Source organism: Aedes aegypti, chromosome 2 (assembly GCF_002204515.2).
Source record: "Aedes aegypti strain LVP_AGWG chromosome 2, AaegL5.0 Primary Assembly, whole genome shotgun sequence".
NCBI lineage: Eukaryota > Metazoa > Arthropoda > Insecta > Diptera > Culicidae > Aedes > Aedes aegypti.
In genome coordinates, this window is record NC_035108.1 from 289,520,895 (window position 1) to 289,546,224 (window position 25,330).

At 38.5% G+C, this 25,330-nt stretch overlaps 1 protein-coding gene across 2 annotated transcripts in view; it reads left to right on the top strand.

Annotated features, from left to right (window-relative positions):
• LOC5565389 (leucine-rich repeat-containing G-protein coupled receptor 5) overlaps nt 1-25,330 on the top strand; it is a 563,747-nt gene that overhangs the window by 224,001 nt on the left and 314,416 nt on the right. For both annotated transcript variants that reach the window (XM_001649692.3, XM_021845321.1), the window contains one exon: nt 14,260-15,104. In XM_001649692.3, coding sequence (XP_001649742.3) covers nt 14,725-15,104 — 380 coding nt within the window. In that variant the 5' untranslated portion in view covers nt 14,260-14,724. The remainder of the gene's footprint in view (nt 1-14,259; nt 15,105-25,330) is intronic.

Genomic DNA, 25,330 nt, shown 5'->3' on the forward strand with positions numbered 1-25,330 from the left:
ATGTGGAAGAAATGCCTATGTCCCATCTCAGCAGAACAACAATGAAGTGTGCATTAACTTTCTTAGCAACGTCACCTTCAACGATTTTACCGATAACCCTGAATCGGAACGGTTGGTACGGTTGTCTCCGTTTCTTCCTTCTTAAAATTGAAAATTTTGCCTCTGTCGGTTTATTTATGCGTGAATAACCTAATCGTCATGATTTTTTCAATCTTCTTCAACACCAAAGTCTGCACAGTGGTTCTGGCCATTTTAATATTTGTGTCATATCGTTGATATTCTGCAAATATTAATACTGACAAGAAAATACCTGAATAAATCTAGGTATTTCCAGGATGCTTTTCAAAATTGCATGTTGTGCATGCGCTTAGACTAGATTAGATAAGTGAGCTGTCATAACGTTATCTATCGTTCAATGTGTGAAATGTTAATGTTGAGCACATTTAGTGCTATATTGGATTTGATATTTTTCTTACAAAAAAACAGCCTAAATTAACTACGAAAAAAAGGATTCTGGATTCTGGATTTCATGATAGGGAGCAAGCCCTGTCGTCTAGTTTGGTCGCACGTCGACGACTAATAAGCTCTTCTCATTTTTTTTTTTAATTTTTCCCAAATTGAAAAAAAAAATAGTTAGTGGCTGTTTTACGAATACAGGTCAATTTGGGGATGGGTGGGATATGTTGACGTGTTACTTGCTTTATGGAAGCAGAGAAGTCCTCTGCACTTCCACAAGAAAACACTGAGAGTTTAGATATGGGAAAGTTACGCGAACTGGACACAATCCTGATTTCGTTGCTCGCTCCATAGTACCATGCAACATATTCAACGGATCTAACACTAGCAAGGTTCCAAATTCTCACTCAGTCTCACGATAATGGATTTATTCCTCAAAACAATTTTCAGCGATAATCTCCCTTACGATTTTATCCGCCAACAAAACAATGCGAAAATACAGTCGCCTCTCCACATCTCGATATCGAAGGGACCATCGAGATGTGGAGAGATCGAGACAAAGAACAAGTTGTTGATGAATACTAGATTGAAAAACACTCCGTTTCCAAGAAAGTAATACACAAACAGACGTCATTTTGCGCTCCTAATTTGTTTTGAATCTCTAAATTTTGGTCTAGTAACCTTCGATATTGGTCATATCGACATACGGAGAGAAAATTGAGAACGAAAAATCAACAGAAACATATGGAGATATCGAGATAAGGAGGATATCGAGATATGGAGAGTGAAAATGTATGCAGACTGAAGGGACTTATGAAATCATCGACATAGGGAGAGATATCGAGATGTAGAACATCGAGATGTGGAGAGTCGACTGTAGATAATTGCACATTTCCACAGCTGTGAGAAGTATGTTTTCTTTTTTTTTTTCCTATCCATGGAGAACTTCTGTATCCATCGCCACGAGCAGCAGTTGCTTTTATGCACCAAATTATCCACTACTTCCGTCAAGTTGGTGTGGTAGCATGGTTAGCATGCACGCATCGCTGTAGTTTTTAGCAATGTTCTAGGTTCGAATCCAGTCGCCGGAACTAGTTTTTTCTTCATCCACATCCGGACACAAATAATCCGGATTCCGTCACTCGCCCACAAAGAAGCATGCAACCAATTCAACAGACCAAACACTACTCTGATAAGCATAGTAGTGTTTGGTCTGTTAGATATCTGACAATAACAAAACTAAACTAATCAATCGATTGACAATGGAAAACCAAAGAAACTCTTCGCTCTTAGTTCAGAAATTTGAAAAAAGTTTTTGTTTACATTTGAAAAACTTCTGACGGCTTCAATTTATGTGTGTAACGTGTTGTAACGGTTGCATGGATGAACCGATTAAATTAAATTATTTTCAGATAAAATAAACACATTTTCCATGTACAAACAGTTGATGCAAGTGCGGAATAATCCAATCTTTCTAAATGGCATGCGAATTGAGTTGGTCTTTCGATTCAAACTGGGAAATTTGCAGGAAAACGACCCAGGGGGTCCAAAATATATAGAGGTCCAAAATATATCGGTTACCCTATATCTCGAAATTCTGAGAAAATACAAATATCGCATAAAGACACTACACGTTATCGCATACCCTTACTGCTAGCACCTTTCAGTTCGTGTCGTAGGCCCGTATCACTTTTGAATGGGAGGGAGAGAAAGGATAAATCCGCAAACCTGTACACGACATCGTTAGCGCTTTTCGACTAACGGGTAGGTATTCCGTGCATGACAAAACGGAAGGTCAAAAATCAAGGCAACAGGCGTAAGGCATGCGGTTTTCTAACGTTCTCTCTCGTGGGGATGATGGTTGGTCACATTGTTATGACCCTCGAAGCTTGGAATCTGGCCCGGTTAGACGAAAGAGAAAGGCGAACAAAACGTGAGACATTTTTGCCGTCCGAGAACACGAATCAAAGGAGTAAACCGCTCTCCTCGTCTATCGTCTCAGCCCTTTGGTTGTCTGTGCGGTTTCTTAGACAGGCAACTCAAGATGGGGCCGTTGTAGATATGTCGCCAAGTGTTACCTTTTTGACACGTTCGCTGCGATAACAAATTGAATCAGATTTGTTGGATGGCTTAAATTAGGATTGTGCCGTCTTTGTAATAGAATAGAAATCCGGAGGACGGAGATAGCTAACATCTTGGATCATGTAACCGGGGTTATCTTTGAATGGGGCTCGGTCTTTGTTTGACCTTTTAGTTTTCGCGAGGTTCGCCACCTTCGGAACCACTATACTGCAGTTTCCAGCAAGGTTTTCCAGTAATGTTGTACAAAATACATCAGCAAAGATATTCTATTGGATGGACTATCAAAGTTAATCAAGTTTTTGCCCAATATGATGAGTAAGTTCTTTAACTACTTTTCAACAATATCAGAAGTTAATTTGCCGAAACACAAAGGCTCTTAATTTTTCAAACATAATTTTCTATTACCAAACTTCTCTAGTTAGAACTCTAGTTGACTTTACACATCTTAGGCACAATTTTCTGTCGATCATTGGATAGGTTGGAAATAACTTTTCAATTCTTGAAAAGTTGTGTTTCGGTTAGGACAAATCACCCTCCAAAAATGAGATTTGCCCAAAACGCGTTTTCTATTTATTTGTATGTTCTTCTTCTTCTTCTTTCTGATTGAAGCCGACGTCTGTCAGCTTCTGTGATGGCCCAGTAACTCAGACTATATGGCCATATTTGTATGTTACTGCTTACACCATAGAACATTTGTTTGTCTCAAGCACCAGAATACCGTTATTTACTTAATTTACATGCAAGATGCCAGAATGGCGATTTTTTTTTGCCTAGTTTATTACAGAATTCAAACTTTATGTGTAAATAAATGCATATCAATAAAGTTCACAGTTCAACAAAACACAGGTTTATAGATTTTTGCGAACTAATATGGAAAGTTCTTTCACTACTTCTCGAGCAGATTAGAAGTCAATTTGCTGAAACACGAAAGTTCTCAATTCTTCAAATATGAATTTCTTTTAAAAGCCACGTAGTATTTTTAATCGGAATTTCTGAAACCCCTTCGTGGTCATTTGTGTATACCAAAAATGCATGGACCGTGGTTTTTGACCAGACCAACCCCTCCCTCATAAATGACCACGTGAGTAATGGACGACTCCTTACAAAACTTTTGCAACTTGAACTCAAGGGACACTTTACTCAACGCACCTTGAAAGGAATGTTCATTCAATCATTAGATAAGTTGATGTTAACACATTCATATATTCATCTGGTCATTGATTAATTACCAATGCAGTGTGGGTTACACACCCAATGTGGAAGAAATCTTGCCTTGCTTAGATGTGATATCATATCTGAAACATACGAGCCAACGTGATTCCGACTGCAACGTAATCATTCAGTATAATCTAGTACAATCAAGATCTGTCCTTGAGCAATTAGGACCGGATCTTGTCATTTATTATGGTTTAACGATTACTGGGTTGAACGATAGTTAACAAAAGTAGCTGCATTCCATTAGGGAGAGATCCCCCAGTACCGGACAGCACCCAATAACGGACAAAGTCGAAATATTGAGAAATCATGGTCCAATCAAGATGGTGTATTAGAAGAAAAGAAAGCCTCCATTATAGGCTAATGTTTGCGTAGAACAACATATCCTTGAAATATGTATGCCTTTTTTAAAAAGTAGAAAAGTTTGAAAATCTTTAAAAAATTGAGGTATCGCCTTAATTTTGAGCCTATGTAGTAATTATTTTGAATATGAAAAAATACTATGGATCACGCAAACATGATCGAACATAATCCTAATTTGATAGTATGAATGTATTTTGTACCATAAATGAACAAAAATATGGACAAATTACAATTTTTGTTAAGCACCTTCAGTCCCTCAGTTTCGGACAGCTTGATTTGCTATATGATATCTTTGTAATTATTGCACCAGTGTTTCTAAATACATTCATTTTTCATGGTTTTCGTCGATCATTACATCAAACATGCGATAAAATTAAGAAGAATGAACAATCAGAACAACATCGTAAAATGTGCTATTTTTCATCATATATGAAAGAAGTTTTTGATGGACATCTTGCAAATTAAGAAAAACTCAAATTGTTCTTGTAAATATTGCAAATGCATTGAATTGGCAATTATATAATATTCCTATAGTAAAAACATTCAATGTTTCTCAAATTTACAGAATTCGAGGCATTTCCAGATCGTGTCCGGTATTGGGTGCCACCTTTCAAGATCGATCATTTTGGTACTAAATTATATCATCAAAATCCAATGTCAAAATTCATATTTATATTTTTGAATTTATTTTTGTACACTATAAAAATGATAATATTTATCATAAATGAGTAACACGAGCACATAAAAGCAATATTTTTCGAATTATGAATTAAGTGGCTTAAGTGTCCGGTACTGGGGGATCTCCCCCTATATTTGTTTCATGCTTTATATCCACTTTCTCGCTGGTCCACCTGATACTTAACCCATGAAATCATCTTCTTCACAAAATCCATTTCATCTTAAAATATCTAGAATTGTCTATCGTGGATTTAAGATAACAGGAATAAGATAAAATATTCACGACGTTTTGCTCCCGAGATAACTACTATAGGTTTGGAAAATTTCTTAACATACATGTATTAGGGCAGCTTTTGTACAAAGGAGTTGGGCTGACAATGAATACCCAAGGATGGGAATCTGGTGATCATGACAAAATTCACGAAGTATCGCGGTTGATCTTTATCCTGCGATCATAACAACAATGATTAACCTTTTGTCGTCAAGTAATTACTACAAACTACGCTCCGCGAATAATGCATCGTGTAGCATGTGTACTAGCGATTAATTGTTCGCGAATCAATGTTTATCATATTGTAGATTTTTCCATATTTTATTAGTGATATGCTGTTTGTGTGGGCATGAGCTGCGTGAATACGTTATGATTCATGTTTATCGCAATTTGTAACAATATCCGATAAACTCTTTGTTCCACGACAAACAGTGAATCAGATGTTCCAAGTATCTGAGCTATACGCGCGAGGTGAGGTGTTGAAATCATGCTACTGCAAGAGCGACGGCCCTTTTATATCGTTCAAACACTGTGTTGTTTGTCGTTAGAGACGATTTTTTCCATCCTTGCGGATAGGGTGCAGAGCTACTTGGACACTTCCATGCTTCACTTGAGCACGGGGGGTTTTTCCCGGCCGAATTGTCTGAAACTTTGCATTAAGAAGCACTTTGATACGATGCATATTGTGACCAAATATGAGCGCAGTAGCTTTCAAAAAAACGCACTGCCGAAGTGAATCAAAAGTGCCAAGAATAGGATCCAGTTCCCAACTAAATTTAGTTACCTTATTCGGTCATTTGAAAATAGATTCGTAGTTGTGTTTGAAAGTTCGCTTTTCACAGCATTCTAGGCTTTGTTCTACCACTTAAGGCTAAGTAGCCCGTTATTCGTTTTGGCAGCTATGTTGACATTGCAGCTCTCAATTTCAAAGTGATAATACTCAGTTCTCATAGTTCATAATAATCCGGAAAAGTATCACTACATGCGCTTACATGCTGGAAGTATGCTGTTACGTTGCGTCAGTGCAATACAAACTGATTTTCTCCAATTCCAAATTATGACATGATTTAGTAACAATCATCAACGACGCGCACACATTTCAATGACGGCCTACTTCGCCTTAACTCCATTTACCGGCATCATCAATTTTTACTGAAAAAAGTTGAATCGTGATAAAATTTTCGACGGAGATCGTGAGTCTGTTTAGACGTGACTTTGCTATGGGCATAACCAACCAGAGATGACTCCAAGATCCTTACTATACACCACTAACCCAATATCAATTCTATGACAACTGTGGATATGCAGAAGTAAACTCGGTCTCTATTATTAGTGGTAGTCTAACTAACATTTGTGGCCGTGACCGGTACCGTTAGTAACGTAAAATTTTGAGCTTGATTTGTGTATTGTGGTGTTTATTGTTGAAATCGATAATGTTGCTTTCAGGTTTCGGAAAACATGTATGTCTATTATTGTTTTTGTTTAATACATTCGACATTCTGCTTCACAGTGAAGTAATTTGATCCGACACTAGTCCAAATTTATTAACTGTTTCCGTGAAGATTATCGTGCTTAGTAAAAGCGTAGATGGCGTTTGGGGTTACCATAGAAATGTGACTTAATTCTTTGCAATAATATTTAGATCTTTCTGTTAAGTATTTTAAGAATGTTTTCAGTACAGTACCTGCGGATGGGGGAGTAAATAATGTTGAATTTTGACACATGGTAGAGTGATTGAATTTGATTTTAAAATAAAATTAGTAAACCTTTCACTGATGTACCGTTTTGACTCATATTCCGAACACTTAAGGCCAACAGTGACTTAGAATGCATCTGATTGGCATAAATTGGCTGATATTTATTTACATTTTTATTTTTACGCAAAGTCTAACTGTTAGCTGTTGGGTGTACCAATAATAATGATGATTTTATTAGCTATAGCATTGTTTTAACGTAAAAGTATGAAACAACATTTTGATTCAAATGCTGAGCACTGTGTTTATTCTGTCTCATATTCCGAACACCTTGATTCAAATTCCGAACAGCACAAATAAATCGTATTCAATTCAATAAATTCACAACAAAATGTATCTGAGCTTGCTCTACTGGTCTCAAACTAGATAATCACCACTACTCCCGTGGTATGAATTTTATTGGAGGTGTTAAAATTGTATTGCAATTGGCTGCCATTTTCTTGTTATTTGGTGACATATTTCAGCGAAACATTTCAACCAAATCGCCATACAAAAACCGAGTGTTCGGAATATGAGTCTGTTCGGAATTTGAGACAAAACGGTACTTTGAAAAGTATACTTTAGGCCAAGTCGACAGGCAGAAGTTTATGGTTGTCAGAACTAGCCGTTGCAATAACACAGTGGAGTTAATTGTTCTGATAATTAGGCAAAATTATTAAAAAGTTTCAAAACAGTATTTAAAGAATATTGTTTCAGAAATTTGTAGAAGACCATAATAGCTTCCAAATGGTGGACCAACAAACCTGTAGAGCTGTTATACAATGAGGTAATTGCTCTTAGTTTTTAGGTTGAATTTGTTATCCGTCCCTTTGATATTTTTTGAAGATGGTGTTTCTGACTACGTTACGGAATTTTGTCGCACAGGGGTGTAATTGAACCTGATATTAGGCCAATAACATAGTACTATAAAGATCATGTTTTTAGCAAAATTGTTGAGAACGTTTATGGTCTCAAAATAGTAATCTGCATATCATGGAATTCTGTCGCACAGAGGAGATAGTAGATCAGATTATTAGGCTAAATTGTAAATACATTTTAACTTATAACATGGCAGAACGAACCTATAATTTTTAAAACGCTTGCTTCTAGCAATTATCGAACCGATTGTTTTAGCTTTTATTGAAGGGAAATAGTTGTTCCAGCTTTAAGCACTGGCGCAATTCGTCTGAAACCTTCCACGTTTTTGTGAGATGCAAATATATATTTTCTTTATTTTTTTTGTTTGTACAAAGCTGGATTTTGGTCTGATTTTTAGAAATGACCCAAATCTTATTGGAAAGGTGTCGGTCGGTGAATGGATAGCCTCATACATGTTGGGGACTACTTGGCTTCAACCTCATTCACTGGAAAATCCGAAATCTCCATAAAAATTATCAATTCTTTAAAATCATCCAGATGCAGTTTTTTTTTGCAAACTTATCAGAATTCCTTGATCACCAAAGTTCATTACAAACTTTTTAAAATTCATTATTATACAACATAAGGGATGGTTTTGACATCAATGGACAAATGTCATGACTAGACATCCAGAAAAAAACTACGTATGAACAATTTAAATCATCCGTTAAATTTTAAAACTATGATTTCTGATATGTTTGAAAAAGACCGCAGTGGTCTAGGATAAATTTCACGAAATAATCATTTTTACGGATGTTCCGGATCTTTCAGATGCCGTTATTTTGACCATCTAGGTCCACAAACCATCCTAATAATCTATTGCGTTCTAAAATAAGGAATTCTGATGAGTTTGCGAAAAACCGAAGCTGTCTTGGATTGTTTACATTATTTACGGATGCAGAATAAATTTCGGTTACAATTCACGTAACGCGTCATCAATACTTTGCACCTAGTGAAACTTTTTGAAGAATGGTCTGATTTTAGATTTTTTTTTATGGAAACACGTATCTTGACGAGTAGGAAGAGCATCCAAAGTACAAGAGTTCTATAAGAAGTATTAATTTTACAATGTAAAAATTAGGCGATTTTCGTAACGAGACACCATATTAATGTGACTATTTGAAAAAATACGTTTCAAAGAACTAATAATTCGTTCAAAGCAATTAAACCCGCACATAACAATGCCATCAAAAAGCCTCCTAGTTGACGTATAAGAGATTCATATGACACTTGATAAGCAGTGACATAGTACTTTTATAAAAATGTTGGTAATTTCTCAATTTCACAAGAATAAATTATATCAAGTTTATATAACTTTTCAGGTATGTTTGTTAATCATTTTCAATCAAATTTATGTTTTTTATACAATCCAACATATTGTCTTTTATTTTTTGCATAGCATTGGAATTATTTCAGAGTTTAAAATTTTGATATCTTGGCGTAGATGTGCGTGGAATGTGTCCTAAGCCGTGTTTTTTGAATATATGTGCAACTTTGATTGTTTTCGTCAAAAACGGAGTAGCAACTACAAGTTGTGCGCTCATCAATGCTCATGCTCATATTATAGAACTTCTCTATTCTTAAAATATTCTTCAAAAAATATCATTGCCCATCACCTGAAGCATCTCGCTGATGCTGTGTATGAAAATAATGGTTTTCCCACATGTGATGTAAAAAATACAACCGCGACTACTGACTACTGACTACTGACGTGTTAAAAGTGCAATACAGTGGGATACCGTTTTTGGCACCCCCGATTTTGGCAACAAAACGGATCCGTTTCTGGCAGCATTTGTGGATGCCATTATTTGTATTTTTTAAATGCTATTTTGGTTCAGACATTTAAAATAAGGTCAGTTTCACACCAAGCACATTCCAGAGCACCTACTTCGAAGATATTCACCGAAATCCTATATCTCAAACAGAGTTCTTTTCTCAGGCATCCATAGTGTGTGACCAGCCCACTTGAGTCTGCCAGTAGGTACACTTAAAACCATTTGTTTTCAGATTCAACACGTTCGAACAAAGCACAAGCATTGTCTCACCACAAGGCACACATTTTGTCTCGGCTTTTCAGTCAGCAGTTCTTATCATGCATTACATATGTAGAAGTATACCGCAGTATTAGAAACAGATGAAGCAAAAAGCATTATTAAATTAAATTTCCGAAGTGTCAACATATGATCCATAATTTATACAGACGCTAGATAAATTGACGATCCACGATTTTTTTGGCCTACACGTTATATCGCTTGTTTCGTCACTTAAAATTCTTCAAAAACATGAGCAAAATCGATGAATATTATGAAATGCCCGAAATAATACGATGAATCTAAACTGAAGCTAGTGAAACAAAATGTATCCGATACATTACTGAGTTTTACTGTTTGTCTGTGTTATGAGTGTGTTTATTAATCTATCTGCGTTGATTATTGAGAACAACATTTCCTTTTTGTTGGAAATTCTGTAAGGCATTCGATTTTCTAAGAAATTATCCAACATTCCATACTAGTGGTTCTCGGGCAGGAATTTATGACGTGCCATAGCATGATTTTTAATCAAGGATACGTGCCCATAAAAAATGGTGTAGATTATGTTTGTTACATTACCGTGAGGTTGACGTAGGAGTACTATGGACACAACTTCGATCAATTCTGGGTCAGACTTTAACAACAGTGGTGCAGTAGCTTTTTGCAGATAATAGGATGTTTCACGATAGGTGATAGGTGCTGTGATTATGAGTATTCAATTACGTTATGATTTTAAGGGAGATCTGTCATTTGGTTTGGAAGCTTTTTCAGAGTTTAGGATTTCAAAGTAAAATACATAAAAAATCAATGGGGGTTGTACACAAGACACGACTGCATGACGTAATCTACGCCATGTGATTTGCTGCATTTGAATTTAGGTCAATTGTCATAATTGCAACCTTCCTTTAGTTATAGTTCAGAATATAATCGTTTGTGAATTTAAGAACAGTGAGGAGCTCTCCGTTCGGAGAAGTGCCCCAGTCATAGATATCCTCATCGCCACCGTAAATTTCAATTTGCCGTATCGTCAGTTTTTCTTCTTCTTTTGGCATAACATCTTCACTGGGACAGAGCCTGCTTCTCATCTTAGTGTTTAAAGAGTATTCCCTCAGTTATTAACTGAGAACTTTCTTTGCCAAAGTTGCCATTTTCGCATTCGTACATCGTGTGGCAGGTACGTTGAGACTTTATGCCCAAGAAAGTCAAAGAAATTCCAATTACGAAATGTTCCTGGACCGACCGGGAACCGAACTTTCAGATGTACCTTCAGCATGGCTTTGCTTTGTAGTCGCGGGCTCTAACCGATCGGCTAAGGAAGGCCCCTATTGGCAATTGGCAATTATTTATAACAAATCAGATATTGTAAGATGCTACGAGAAGAATTAAGAGATTAAAGGGGAACTGGGGATAATTTGCCCATAGGGGGCAAAACGCGCCATCCTCGATTTGGACGAACGATGTGTTTTAGAATGCTTTTTCTTACCCTAGGTCATAGAAAATGGGTAAAAACGCTTCTCCTAATATATTTTTCTGTGTTTTTCTTTAGAAAATCGTTAAAAACGTATAAAAACGTTTTTCTTTGCAATTTTGTGCGATTTTTAAGGTCATTTTTAAGTCGGTAAATAACCAAATTTCTGAAACTTTCTACGAGAGCCAACTTGTGCATTGTCATAGTTTGTATTACATGCAAAACATATGTTAAATTTGTCCTTAAAAAGCTTATTGAAGGACCTAAACTTTAAGCAACTCATGGGGCAAAACGCCTACCCCTATTGTTGTTGTTGTTTGTGAGGGACATTAACCCGAAGGTGGGGACGGACCTGGTGTAGTGGCTAGAGCACACGCCTCTCACGCCGAGGACCTGGGATCGAAGAAGATAGAAAAAAAAAATTAACCCGAAGGTCATTCGTCCCTAAACCCACCCCTATTTCATAACACCAAAACAGTCGTTTGAATTCAAATTCTACCAAATGTAATGCCACATAGAAGTTTCGCGCAAATTGGAACATTACAAATGAACATTTTTCATACTATTATCACAGAGAACAGACGTTCATCTCTTCTCGTCAGCGTGTGTAAAGCATTGTACTGGACATTTCAAAGTATGTCGTTATGCTTCTGTTACGCGGCGCTGTCATCAAATTGAGAACGCTACAAATTTGCCGCTTTTTACACTTTGGCGCTAGTGTCGATAACAAAAATTGCCACTTGTCGCTAGTGTTACTTTGTGTGCTAATGCATTTTGATGTTCACTAGTGACATCGTGTTGTCGAAACGAGTTTGTATGTCGGGCTGTCTGCGTTGGCGGCGCTGATGTTTGATTCGAACCTTTACACATGGTTCAGATGAAATTTTGTTCGAACCTCCATGTCTGTTCTCTGTGCTATTTTTGAACAATGACATCTGAACAAACGCCCGGATGTATGCAGCATATAAACAAGCATGATTGTGTGCGTACGTTTTCAGCACTGCTAACGCCGAACTCAAGCGGGGCGTTTTACACCGCAAAACAAAACATTCCAGCACAAGACTGGAAAATCTGACAACAGTTCGCGATGAAAATCAATTAAATTGTTTGCTTGCTGGTGGTGACCAATGGAATAAATTGTCAACGTGGAGCGCTGTTTGGTTCTTAAGTATTGTGCTCTTGAAAATTTGAGGTGTGGCTTCGTTCTATAATCATCTTAAGCAAGCATATTTTGAAAATTAATTTGTGAACCCCAGAAAAGCTAAAATGGATAGCTGTTTCTATTATTTGGAAAAAAACATGTTTGTTTATCCGACCATAATTAAAAAAGGGCATGAAACAAAGTTTTTCAATCTAAAATCACAATGTTTCTAAACGTGGGCAAACTACCCTCAGTCCTCCTAGCAAGTATGAGGTAAACACATTGAGAAATATTACATAAATAACTCTTTAGTACACATTTGTTGGCCCAGAAAAAAATCCGACTGAATTGTTGAATTCGAGTAATACGAACACATATTTTGACGGCGCCCATGTTGGAATCCTCCTCGCCCGATAAGGTTTGCGGTGCCGATGACAATGGGCGCTTCAACAAGCCACTTTGGACGATTTTCTTCAACCATCTCGTACAAATCTTGCGTTAGCGCACCGATTCCTACAGGGCCTATTCTGGAAGCGCGAGTCAATTTAGAAATCTTGAGCGATTTCACAATCCGGACGCTGGATTTGCAGCAGCTTCATGATCAAGAGCTCTGTTGCACAGGTAGCGAGGAGCTGGGCAGGTTCGGCGGAGCTCTTACCAGCTCGATAGCGAAAATAGAATGAAACCGAATTCAACTTTCTGATCTGGGAAATAAGCTATATGAAACTGATGTCTTGGAAAGGGATGTACAAGATGAGCATTATGCTGTTCCTTATCCTCATCCTCATCTGTAACTGAGTAAAATCCTGTAAAATCCTCATCTGAGCCTTTTAACCACTGCTTCCATTATTTAGGAATATTGTGGTATGATGCTGTTATATTGTATCCCGACGGCCCTGCAGTAGCGTCGTCTGAAACATCCTCAAATTGCCGTAATGTCGATTATTCGTAATACAAAAGGGCCGATTTAATTGTTGCATTCGAGTAACACGGACACATTTTGACGGGCACTGGTTGAAATCCTCCTCGCCCGATGAGGTTTGATGATTCTCGAATGCCAGCCACAGCCACTGTTTCCCGGGATTTCAGTTCACTCTTGCCAATCTTACCGACATCGCAGTTTTAGTTTCCGCCGATGTATTTCTCGATCACCTGCAGGGAGGACTCGTTCCGTTCGTTTAGAGCTGCAATGGCGGCTGCAACCATCTTATTCTCCTGTGGACTGCTTCCTCTTCTTCTTCTTGGCGACGGCAGCGGTGATGGCTTTGGCTTCGGACGGCATCTTGTCTCGGTCGGTAGACGGTCAGTATGAATTGTGCGAAGTAAGGCAAACGGGGAGTCCTTCGCTATCGATGTCTGTGCCTGAGAAGCACGCCCGGTCAGACCAAGCCAATCTGTTGCCTGTTGAGATGCGATCCAAGCGGAGAGTTAAAAGCAAATGACGTCAACTTTTCTCTAGCACCCCTATTTATAGATTTGCTTGAAATCAACGTCCTCTTCTGAAACAATTATTAAACTAGGTAGGTAATAAGCTTATAAGTATGTCTCAGCCACAAATAAAAAATCAGTTGCATCCCATTAGAAACAGCTGAGAAATTACAGTGAGAGGTAAATAGGTGACAGTGCTTGATAGGAGATCTTGCTAATATTTTTTCTCAAGCGTATACTTAGAACTTCATGTCCTTTGAAAAACTTCACTTCAATTTTATTATTGAAACTGACTCTCCACAACATTTAGTACCTATTCTACATTAATAGCTTATTCAGCACACATAAATGTTCAATTATTCCAAAGACGTCTGAAAAATCATACCATTCAGATTCAAACGTCGCATTCATTAATCTGATTCTCGTTTTTGTCTCTCACTAGCTCACCACTTTTTTGTTGTCTTTTTTAATTACAGATCATTTAGTGGAGTGCCGCTACTACATCAACTACCATATGTTGGCTGGGTTACTATCTGCCGTGTGTTGAAATTGGACCCTTGAGTGGTCACCGCGTTCGTGTGTATACTCTTTTAGTTTTCGCGAGCTGTAGAAGAACGTGCTCAGCAGCAGAAGTGTGTAGTGAAGGAAGGTGCGGTTGGCTCGTGAAGGAACAAAAACACGTCTAGTCGACAGTTCGACACCCGGCCCGGCCAACTAGGGGAAGAATGAATATGAAAGTAAAATTTCGGCCCGTTTCGATACTGCTCCCCTTCGGTAGTGGCAGTGGCGATTACCGGTGCTGCAATCAGTATCGTTTAGTATACATTTATAACAAGTGATTTCTGCTCTCGAGTGGGTGCAGCGTGTGAAGAATTTGTTCGTGTTAAAGAGGTAAAATTGCGGTGCTTGGGAAAAGAACGTTCGGTGCTTTGTGCGGTGCCATGGCGGTGCGATTTACCAACCACCTGACGATGAAGGGCCACGTGGTCCTGGTGTTGCTAGTGTTGTTACTGTTCCAAAGTTGTACAAGGTGCGAGGGGTATGGTCTAAGTCCAACGCTGCAGACTACCAGTCAGACGAAGATGGTGCTGAAGGAAAGTTTGCTGATTCCTTCGATGGATCCGGAAAAGGAAGCCAAGGCAATGTACGAGAAAGCGTTGCAGCAGTACGGGATTGTAGGTCGAACATTGAAGGAGATTTGCAAACCCTGGCAATCGAAGGGTTGTCAGTGTACAGGGTCTTCGGAGGAGGTGTCCCTGACTTGCCGGGGCATTGGACTGGAGGCGATTCCGGTGAATTTGCCGGCGGAGCTGGTTAAACTGTAAGTAGGCTTGTTTCTTAGGGAATTATAATTATAATTATGGATTCTTTGATTAACTATGTTTTCAAAATCATTCCTCTTTCGAATTGAACTAAATTGAAAACAGACTCTTGGATCTATAAGCCATAGAGATTGATGAATATGCTTTATGTTTAAGCATTCCAAAACAAATATATTGATATTATATGGCCGCATTGACGGGGCTCCCACAAATCTTGACAAACATATACAGTGAAACCTCCATGAGTCGATATTGAAGGGACCATCCACTCATGGAAATATAGAATCATGGAACAGAACTCCTTTGGAAAGCTGTTTCAAGGGATCATCATAGTAACAAAGACATTTTTTTTCTAATATGGTTCCATGAGTCGATATCGAGTCATGGAATATCGACTTAGGAGGTTTAACTGTATGTAGTTAAACTTTTACGAATAATTAGAATCAATGCAATATTACATACTTTTTTGAATCGCATCATATGATTTGAAAGATTCAATTTTTAAAGAAATCCGTAATAATGGGCGAATTCTAGGCAAATAAAGTCAAATGAATTACTAAAACAAAATATTAGAACATTTAGAATGAGATTTTGCTGACTTCATGAGAAACAAGTAGATTAAAAAACGATTTGGATAAACAAGTTGAGTACAACCCTTTTTGTTAAATTCGTAACGATTTTCTAACTTGACATTTCCAACTGTTACCAAAGCTTTCTCAAAGAAATTTGAGAAATGGTTCGAATGTTATCAAGTAATAGAACTTAATTATTTAAATATTAATTTGACAATGAATCTATCGATCACACTGCAGGGCTGATAAAGTTTAAGTTCCTTGAATATAGGAACTTTTGAGACATCTAGCTTTCAGAAAGAGACCAGACAGAAGCCAGAAAGTGACCTAAAATTCATCAAACAGAAAAACTAAACGTAACCCGATAGGAATCAGAAGATACGAGTTTGATTCTTCATCATAGAATCAGGTCAGACATTACTCTTTTTTGTAATTTCTCGTAATAATACGATAGTATTACTGCTCGTATTACTGTTTGTAAATTTTCTCTAGTAATTTCTTCACAATTTGGGTGTTTTCCCAAAGATTCAGAGATTATTCCGAAAATTTCTCCAGATACTCATTATGGTATCCCGGTGCAAGTGAGAATCCGTGGGAACTGGGACATTACGTCATAGCTCTTTAAGGAACTTCTAGTATAGTCTTTGGAAAAAAAATCAGGGTATCTTTGAGGAAATTACTGGAGGTAATATCGTTAGAGTGCTCAAGGATTTCCTGGAGAAAATTCTAGCGAAAATCTAAGCATCCTTTGAAAAATCGCTGGAAGAATTTCTGGGAGAATCGATAAAGGAATCTCTAGTAAAATTTCTAGAGAGATCCCTGAATGAGTCGCTAAAAATAATCCAGATGAAATCTCTGGACAAATCACAAGAAAATTCCTTGAAATTTTTCCTCGAGTGAGCCGCACTGAAGTCTTCTTACTTTTCTCAGGAGCCTGCAGGATTTTGCATCAGGATTCAATTTAACCAGAACAAAAAAAAATAAGATACCATTTTGATTAAACTAGAGACCTTAGGTGTCGTCCATTATTCACGTGGGGGGAAAGGGTGTCTGGTCAAAGCGATGGTCCAAACATTTTTTTGTATGGGGAGGGGGTGTCTGAAAATCTAAAAAAAATACCGCGTGATTAATGGACAACCACTTGACCTTCCATTGAAAATAGAGACTTGCATAAAATAGAATCATAATTTTCTAGAAAATGACCTGCTACCATCCCTACATAAATTTCTTCAACTCAAAAATGTAAAAAAAATATGTATGTGAATGAATATTAAAACAGGAATAGAATGAGCAAAATTTGAATTAAGGTACCAATAAGAAAAGATTTTATTTTTAACGAATAAGCCCTAAAATATTAAATTTAGTCTGTAAACATATAAACATGTGTTATAATGAAATCCTTACAAAATATATTAAAATATTTAATCTACTCCAAACGAACAAAGTGTGTTTCTTAGTAAAGGGCCCCCACAAAACAATGGCCCTCGGGCCCCCATATGCATAAATCCGGCCTTTTATGATATCGAGTATGAGTTTACACATTTTTTAGATCATTCTACAAGCATTGTTGAGTTCTGAGAGCCCGAACTCAAGGATCACAGATTCAGCTAGGTCTCCTAGGGAACGTAGAAGCGTAGTTAGAATCAAACCCTAATAGTGCATAATTATATGGATTTTTGTTAGTACTATCCTTATCAATCAATCTTAGGGATTTTACTGATTAAAGTTGATCTGAAGGTTGATTCTCACCGTTGTTCTCAGATGACTTTCATCAATCGTTAGATTCAAAATTTTAAAGAGTATGAACCTTTATTGGTTTAGATTAAAGAGTCTAAATTATAAAGAGACGAAATCTGATCATATTCAAAATAAATCAGCTAGCAACTATGCCAAATCTATTACGCAGCACTGCCAATGTTGAATCCCACGCTAAAAGTGAGTCACAGGTTTTATGTGTTGAATTTTCACAGGATTGGGTAACGAATGAAAAATTGACTGAATGTGTGGAAAACCAATGTAAAGAGTAGAGCATTCTTTATACAAAGCATGAAAATTGCAACCGACACTCATGTATTCAGAAAAAATGCTACGTCAGAAAAAGCAAAATTTTCGTGGGCGGTAACATTTTTGTGTTAGCCTTTTTCAGCTTGTGTGAAAAAGTGTTTGATAAGTCTCCTGCTCGATTGAAATGACATTGACAGTAAACTTGGAATTCCAATTGGAACATTTCGCTTCTTTGCTTTTAGTTTCTTTAGTTTAGATCTTTTCCATATACTTCAAGAGATAGTTGAACATTCGTAGATCTGATAACCTTTTACTTCAAGACATAATGTACCTGTAACAGTCGAAGAACTTAGGACTTTACAAAACATGTTTTAATAAAGCTATATGCGTATAAACCTACTAAACATCTTCGGGTTTGCAAAAGCCTTAACTCAACACAATACTTGGATAACCTTAAACAGTAGTTGTGCTTGACTTGACCTAACCAATTTTTGTACTAAATTGCTCATGAACCTTCTAGTTATCACTGGATACGCTTGTAGATCTGAAGACCTGTTTTCAAGACCTGTTTTCAACGGAGTTCGTTACTGATCCTTAACACCGAGACAAATTAACATAAGGCAGCGTCCATAAATGACGTAGCATTTTTTGGATATTTTTGACACCCCCTCCCCATCGTAGCCTATTTTTTCATACCTAATACATAGTTTGTAGCAAAATCGTAGACCCCCCAACCCTCCTAAAATGCTACGTTATTTATGGACGGTCCCTAAGCTGCTTATAGCTGTTTTAGCTTCATAAAATTTAGGTCAATTCCAAAAAAGAAGAAGAAGAATGGTGTTGGGTTACCGGACCCTTCCCAACATCGAGTAGGGAGGTAATTTATTGGTCTGCCATAAGCGAAATTGGGTTGCCGGTTTGGAGCCAGTCCATTCCTTGCTTGGGGTCCAAAACTTCTTCTCTTGTCCACAATAATAGCACACATAGTCCAACATCTAACACATATTATTCACTATCAAGTTTATTACTAAAATCCACATATATTTACAGGTATTCTACAGCTAACACATAACATAAAACACATTAAAATCCGTTGGCTCCTACCATACTGCCTTAAGAGTTAGAGCCTACTGAGGAGTAAAGATCCAAATTAGGTGACGATCAAATATTCCTAGGAGAGGTTTCAATCATTTACCAATGATGTAGCTAGAGTGGATGGGCTCCCAAACAAATGGGTTTGTTGCAGCGTGTTGGTTGACAATTGATTCACTGTTCCCGACCAATTATTTTAATGGTTGATTCAATGTATACTATGTATATTGATAATGTGTTAATTCCATAAGACATTTATAATTGTTCGCCTACCGTATAGTAACAACAGTTTCAATTCATGGGTATCTATTTCAAATTTAAACCAAATGAATGGCAAAGACACTAATATGCTCATCGAATTGCGTACCCGTCATACGTCATATTATATCACGACAGCTCAGCAGCAGCAGCAGCAAAAAATATAGTGAGTGAGTGCGGCACAACCATTTCGGTAAAGAGTTTCTTCAAAACTCGTAAAGACATGCTGGCGTCATAGCAGCGCACTTTGCCAGCTTATGGTCGTCGCCACTCTCTCGGTGTCGCATCGGAAGCAAACAAGCGTTCAGCGTTATGGGGCGAGAGTCGAAAAAAAAAACATTTGAAACCATGCTTAGTCGGTCTATATGGTTCAGTCATACATTTTTTCGAGGCTTTTGTCGAATCACATTACTTCAATGTGTTAACATTCAAAATACTGATCCCGATGCATCTCAAACGAGCGTTCAATTGTTCCGAATATACATTCCCCACATCTGTCAATGCCGAGGTTCTTGTGTCCTAGTTGAAACACTAATCGAACACCACCGGTCCAGGAGTAGAGCAGGGGGAGATGGTTCAAAATAGCAACTTAAGATCAATTGCATTGTACAGAATTTTTCATAGTGTATTTGAAACCTTCAAGTGGAAGTGTTATAACGTTGAGAGGAGTTCCAATGAACTGGTCAAATTGAAGTTAAGTATCTAGAGCTCATGCTAGATAAAAATATAACTTTAAAAAATCACATTGAGGGTATTCAAGCCATATGTAACAAATATGTAAAATGTCTGTATCCACTTATTAACAGAAAATCGAAACTTTGTCTTAAGAACAAGCTATTGATATTCAAACAAATGTTCAGGCCAGCCATGTTGTACGTTGTACCAATATGGACTAGCTGCAGTTATACCAGGAAGAAAGCTGTGCAGAGCATTCAAAATAAAATTTTGGAAATGATTCTGAAGCTCCGCTCCATGGTACTAATGAGTTACATAGAATATCCATTTTTTCTCTTATAAACAGGTAAAATCAACTAACCTGTAATTTTGAACGGCTACGGTTTATGAAATGTAATATGTTGTTAACGAAATGTTAATAAAATCATAAATTTATTAAATTAATAAATTAAGATGATAGTGTTGTCTAAAAACACAAAACACCTAAACATAAGAAATGAATAAAAAAATTAAAAAAAAAACATTGCTCCCTAGATGAACTAGCGTAGGGCTAAAAATCTCATTAATAAATATAAACCAAACAAACAAAAACTTTGAGTTGTGTTTGATCCTTCGACCTTGATGCTTGCTCCTGCGGGGGCCGGCGATGAGGACAGGATCAAACATGTCGCGCGTCGGTCGAGTGAAAGTGAAAAAGTGGCGTGATCGCTTAGTTGTGTTTGATCCTTCGACCTTGATGCTTGCTCCTGCGGGGGCCGGCGATGAGGGCAGGATCAAACATGTCGCGCATCGGTCGAGTAAAGTGAAAAAGTGCCGCGTTCGATAAGTTCTTTTTGATCTTTCGACGTTGACGCTTGCTCCTTGGCAGTGCGTCAAGAAAGCCCGAGCAGTCGTCAGTTGTTTTCCCTCTCGGGACGCGCGCCTATTTTCTCTGTGTGTTTTCATATAGCCGAGCAAACGAGTGAAGCTGAAAGTGGATTGTTGCTGCTCAAGGATGACGGATCAATTGGTGAGCTCGTTTCATGCTACTATATCTAATCTATAAAATATGTATGATTGCACCTTTAATAATTTTTAAACAAACTATGAAATGTTCGTCACTGTGAGTGTCGACATAAACTCTGATTCATAAATTATTTACGTCAAATTTTTTTTACTCAAAACACCTTTTTCCTTTTACTTTTATTTTTGTAATTAAAAAAAAACTTTGAATGGTTCGACACTACGAGTGTAGACTTGCGAAAGGTTCACTTTATTCAACAAACTTTGATAAGTTCGTCACCTCAAGTGTCGGCATAATTTTTCTCTACATAGATATTGTTCACACCAAATAGAAAATTTTATATTTACATATAAGCATATTTATAGCTCACAAATAATTATTTATCATGGTCTAATCACTTATCAAAGTGAATCCTGTGACCCAACGATCCTCCCCATTAACAAACATCCCTCCCAGTAACCTTTGTGGAGATGCAGAGGCAAACACGGTCTCCAAATAGCAAAGGTTACACACTAACATTCCTTCCCCCAATCCCACCTGACTGCAAGGACGTGGCCGGCGCCGTTATTGACCATGTATAAATAGAGGCACTGAATTATGCACACTGAAGAAGATTTTGGCCAATCCCAGCCGATCTTCTAGTTGATTCTTTGTGCATTTTCACTGACCTCGGTCAATCACGGAATAGCAACCATTGATATGTGTAGTCAGTCTAAGCTAAGCTAAGCTAAGCTAAGCTAAGCTAAGCTATAAACCAAACAAACAAAAACTTTACTTCTTGAGTGCATTTCGAACAACTTTGCCCTAAAGCTTCTCTGAAGCGGATGCGACACCAACCGATGCGATGCCGGATAGAAAGTCTCTCTCTTTGTGTGAGTACCTATGCCGTCGAATGGTTGCCATCAGAAGGAAATTAACCTATTTTCTACTCCGCTTTGAACGAGAGCAGTAGTTACACGTTGCCAACATGCACCTAGGTGGTTCTTGTGGGTGAGGACATCAGCACTCGGCAGCCTTGAAGCTGGCTTTGCAGCAGATTTGAAGGAAAGTGGGCAATGATGGTTTTCTTCGGTACGCACCGAACGTGATTCTTTTAGCAGGACTTGGCACCGGGCTGCGAAATCAAGTATTTCTGCATGATGCGAGCTTCACACTGCTGGATGGATATGTAAGGATGTGCAAGGTTTTATCCTAAAGCGATGATTTTTTTACAATTCCTTCATTAGTTTCATTTCAAACATCACATTCATTTCTTATATCTAGGTGTTCTATGTTAGACAACACCATCATCCTTATTTTAAACTCTTATTTATGTTCGAATCCTCTGAGCAGAATCTCAATAGAAAAACTTAAAAGTAGATTGAGTACCGTGTACCTTTAGATTCCGCTCCTAAATGCTTATCTTTGACAGATACGCGTATTTCGACTACCACTTGCTGTCTTCTTCAGTGTCAGTGGATACGAGTAACTGACACTGAAGAAGACTGCAAGTGGTAGTCGAAATACGCGTATCTGTCAAAGATAAGCATTTAGGAGCGGAATTTAAAGGTACACGGTACTCCATCTCCTTTTAAGTTTCCCTTATTTTAAAATTCTAATTTAGTTTACAACATATTACATTTCATTTTCCGTAGCAGTTAAGAATTTTTACAGGTGAGTTGATTTCACTTGTTTATAAGAGAAAAAACGCAATCAATTAACTTAATCTAATTTAACCTACATATATAAGACATTTACCAAGGCAGTAGAAGATTTCAACGATTTTTGTCTAAAATTATAAATAATTTTATTTGAAATTTGATCCACAGATTCAAAATTTGATATTCTATGTAACTCATTTGTACTAAACCAGGGATGGAGCACCAGAATCATTTTCAAAATTTTATTTTGGATCCTCTGCAGACTTTTTTTCCTGGTATTACACCAGCTAGTTCATATTGGTACAGCATACAACATGGCAACATGTGTTTGACGATCAAAAGCTTGTTCCTAAGACAAAGTTCCGATTTTGTGATAATAAGGGAATATAGACATTTAATATATTAGTTACATTTGTCTTGAATGCCCTCATAAGCTTATTCTACTTGAGCTGATAAATCAGCTGTGGACTAAAGACTCCTACCCGCCGGAATGGTGAGAGAACTTCGTTGTTGCAATCGCAAATCCCGGCAATGAAGCTCGAGAACCTGCAAACTATGGTCCAATTGCACTCACCTGCTGCCTTTCTAATGTAGTAGAGCGAATGGCAAACCGTCGACTTACGCATCATCTCCAGCAACGCGGCCTGCTGGACCACCGGCAGCACGCCTTTCGGCCCGGTTATGGTACTAATACCTACTTTGCGGCCATCGGCGAGGCTCTGCAGGAGGCAAAACCCTTGGATCACCATACCAAAATTGTTTCATTGGATATCTCAAAGGCTTTTAACAGGGTTTAAACGCCACTCGTCCTGGAAAAGTTAGTCAGCTGGGGCTTCACCGGCCACGTTCTGCACTTCGTAAAAAACTTTCTCACCAATCTTACCTTCAGGGTGGTCATCGGAAACACCAAATGCAATCCATTCAGTGAAGAGACTTTATTCCTGATAATGATGAATGGCGCCTTCCAAGACCTCCCAAACGGCGTCAAAATATTTGTCTACGCTGACGACATCGTAATTGCAGTATCTGGACCTACAATCGCGGCTATACGAAGGAAAGCCCAAGCTGCTGTTACCAGTGTAGTCAAGTGAGCTTCCTCCGTCGGCTTCACTTTGTCAGCTTCTAAAAGTGTCCGATGCCATGTGTGCTCATCCAGACACAGGAATAGTGGGCCTCCAATCAACATCAACAACCAAGCCATCCCCGTCCGTAAAGCGGCAAGAATCCTTGGTATCACCATCGACCGAACCCTGGCCTTCAAGCCCCACTATGAAGGAGTCAAAGCCAACTGCCGAAGTCGCCTAAATTTATTGAGACCACATCACTGCAACAACCGGAATATCCGATTCCGTGTAGCCGCTGCCATCATCGATAGTCGCCTGCTCTACGGATTGGAAATCACATATCTGGCTGTGAGCAACCTCATCGACGCGCTATCCCCGATCTACAATCGATTTGTACGAATTGTCTCGGGGCTCCTCTCTTCCACTTCGGCCGACGCTGCATGTATGGAAGCCGGACTCCTACCTTTTTGCTTCATCGTCATCGTGACTCTCTGCACGACAGCAGCCACCATCGCAGAGAGAACCGCGGGAAACCGCAGAACTCCCTGTCGCGAATTCTCGCGTGAATTTTCGGGATTCCACTCTTCCGCAACATCCTTATGTTTGCGGGCCACAAGCACTGCCACGGCTGCGTCTATCTGCTTCATTTCCACGACCGTTAGATAACGGGAATAGATATCCACGATCACTAAAAACTCCCCTGATCCAAAACCCGGCATGGAAAGGAAGTCTATCTGAATTATTTCCCAGGTGTTTTCCGGCATATCTCTACACGACAAAGGCTGTGGTGGACCTTTCCGAGCTAGTAAAATGCAAGTTTCGCAGGTCTTTACGTATCTCTCTACTTCTTTTGCCATACCCGGCCACCAGAAAAACTCCCTCATAGTACGTTTCATATTCACCTCGCCAAGATGCCCACCGTGTGCAGATGACATAGCTTGTTGTCTTAAGAGAGCAGGTAAAACGACTCTTTCGTTCTTCAAGACGGTGTGACCAAGAACATACAAGTTCTTCCTCTGAGCTTCGAACTTCCGTAATCGTTTTGGCCAAAAACCTGAACTAACTGCTTCGCACACTTCTTGAATTTCGCTGTCGTTTTCTGAGCATGTCTCGATATCGTCCCAAGTTATTTCTAGCACTCCGCCGTCTAGTGCATACAGCAAATTGCCAGAATCTTCTTCTTCGAATGGGACAGCTTCTTGTGATTCGTTTACCAACCTCGACAATGCGTCGGCCACGTTTAGATTTCCAGCCACTCGTTCGATTGAAAAATCTAAGTATGTACCGGTTGGGTCCTCGTAAGTCAATTACAAGTCGAATGTCGTCCTTACCTTTAGGGACGACAAGGTATCGACGAACAAAAGTCGGTGGACATTTGATCAGACACAGGTTCAATGATTCCTGTGGCGACAAGCTTACGTAAACGCTGCTCTACGATAGGTTTCAAAGCCTGGGGAATGTTCATAAAAATATTTCTACATGGTGGTCTTTCCTTATCGTAGTTCAGTTTCACGGGTGGTATGTTGAATTTTGGGAACGGTTCCTCGCACCAAACGCTCAATATTTCCCCAGTTCCCCACTGAATCGAGGGGTTTCGAACGGGCACTTCCAAGCCAAGCAGCAGAACACAGTATCTTATCGCCGTTGACCTTCCAAGAAGAGCACGTCGATCTTAAACAACGTAAAATTTTTCAAGCAACGTCGGTCTATCGGTTGAAATGAACAGAGGTGCTTCAAAAGTTGCTGAGACCGGAATCTCTTTATCGGAAGCGTAGGCTTTTAAAGGATGATCCGAGCCGATCTGAATGTTAATCATCTTGCTGCTGTATCTATCATTTCCCTGCATATACTGGAATAACGACTTTGTGAAAGTGTTCACCTGAGCACCGGAGTCGATCAAAAATTCGCAAACCATTC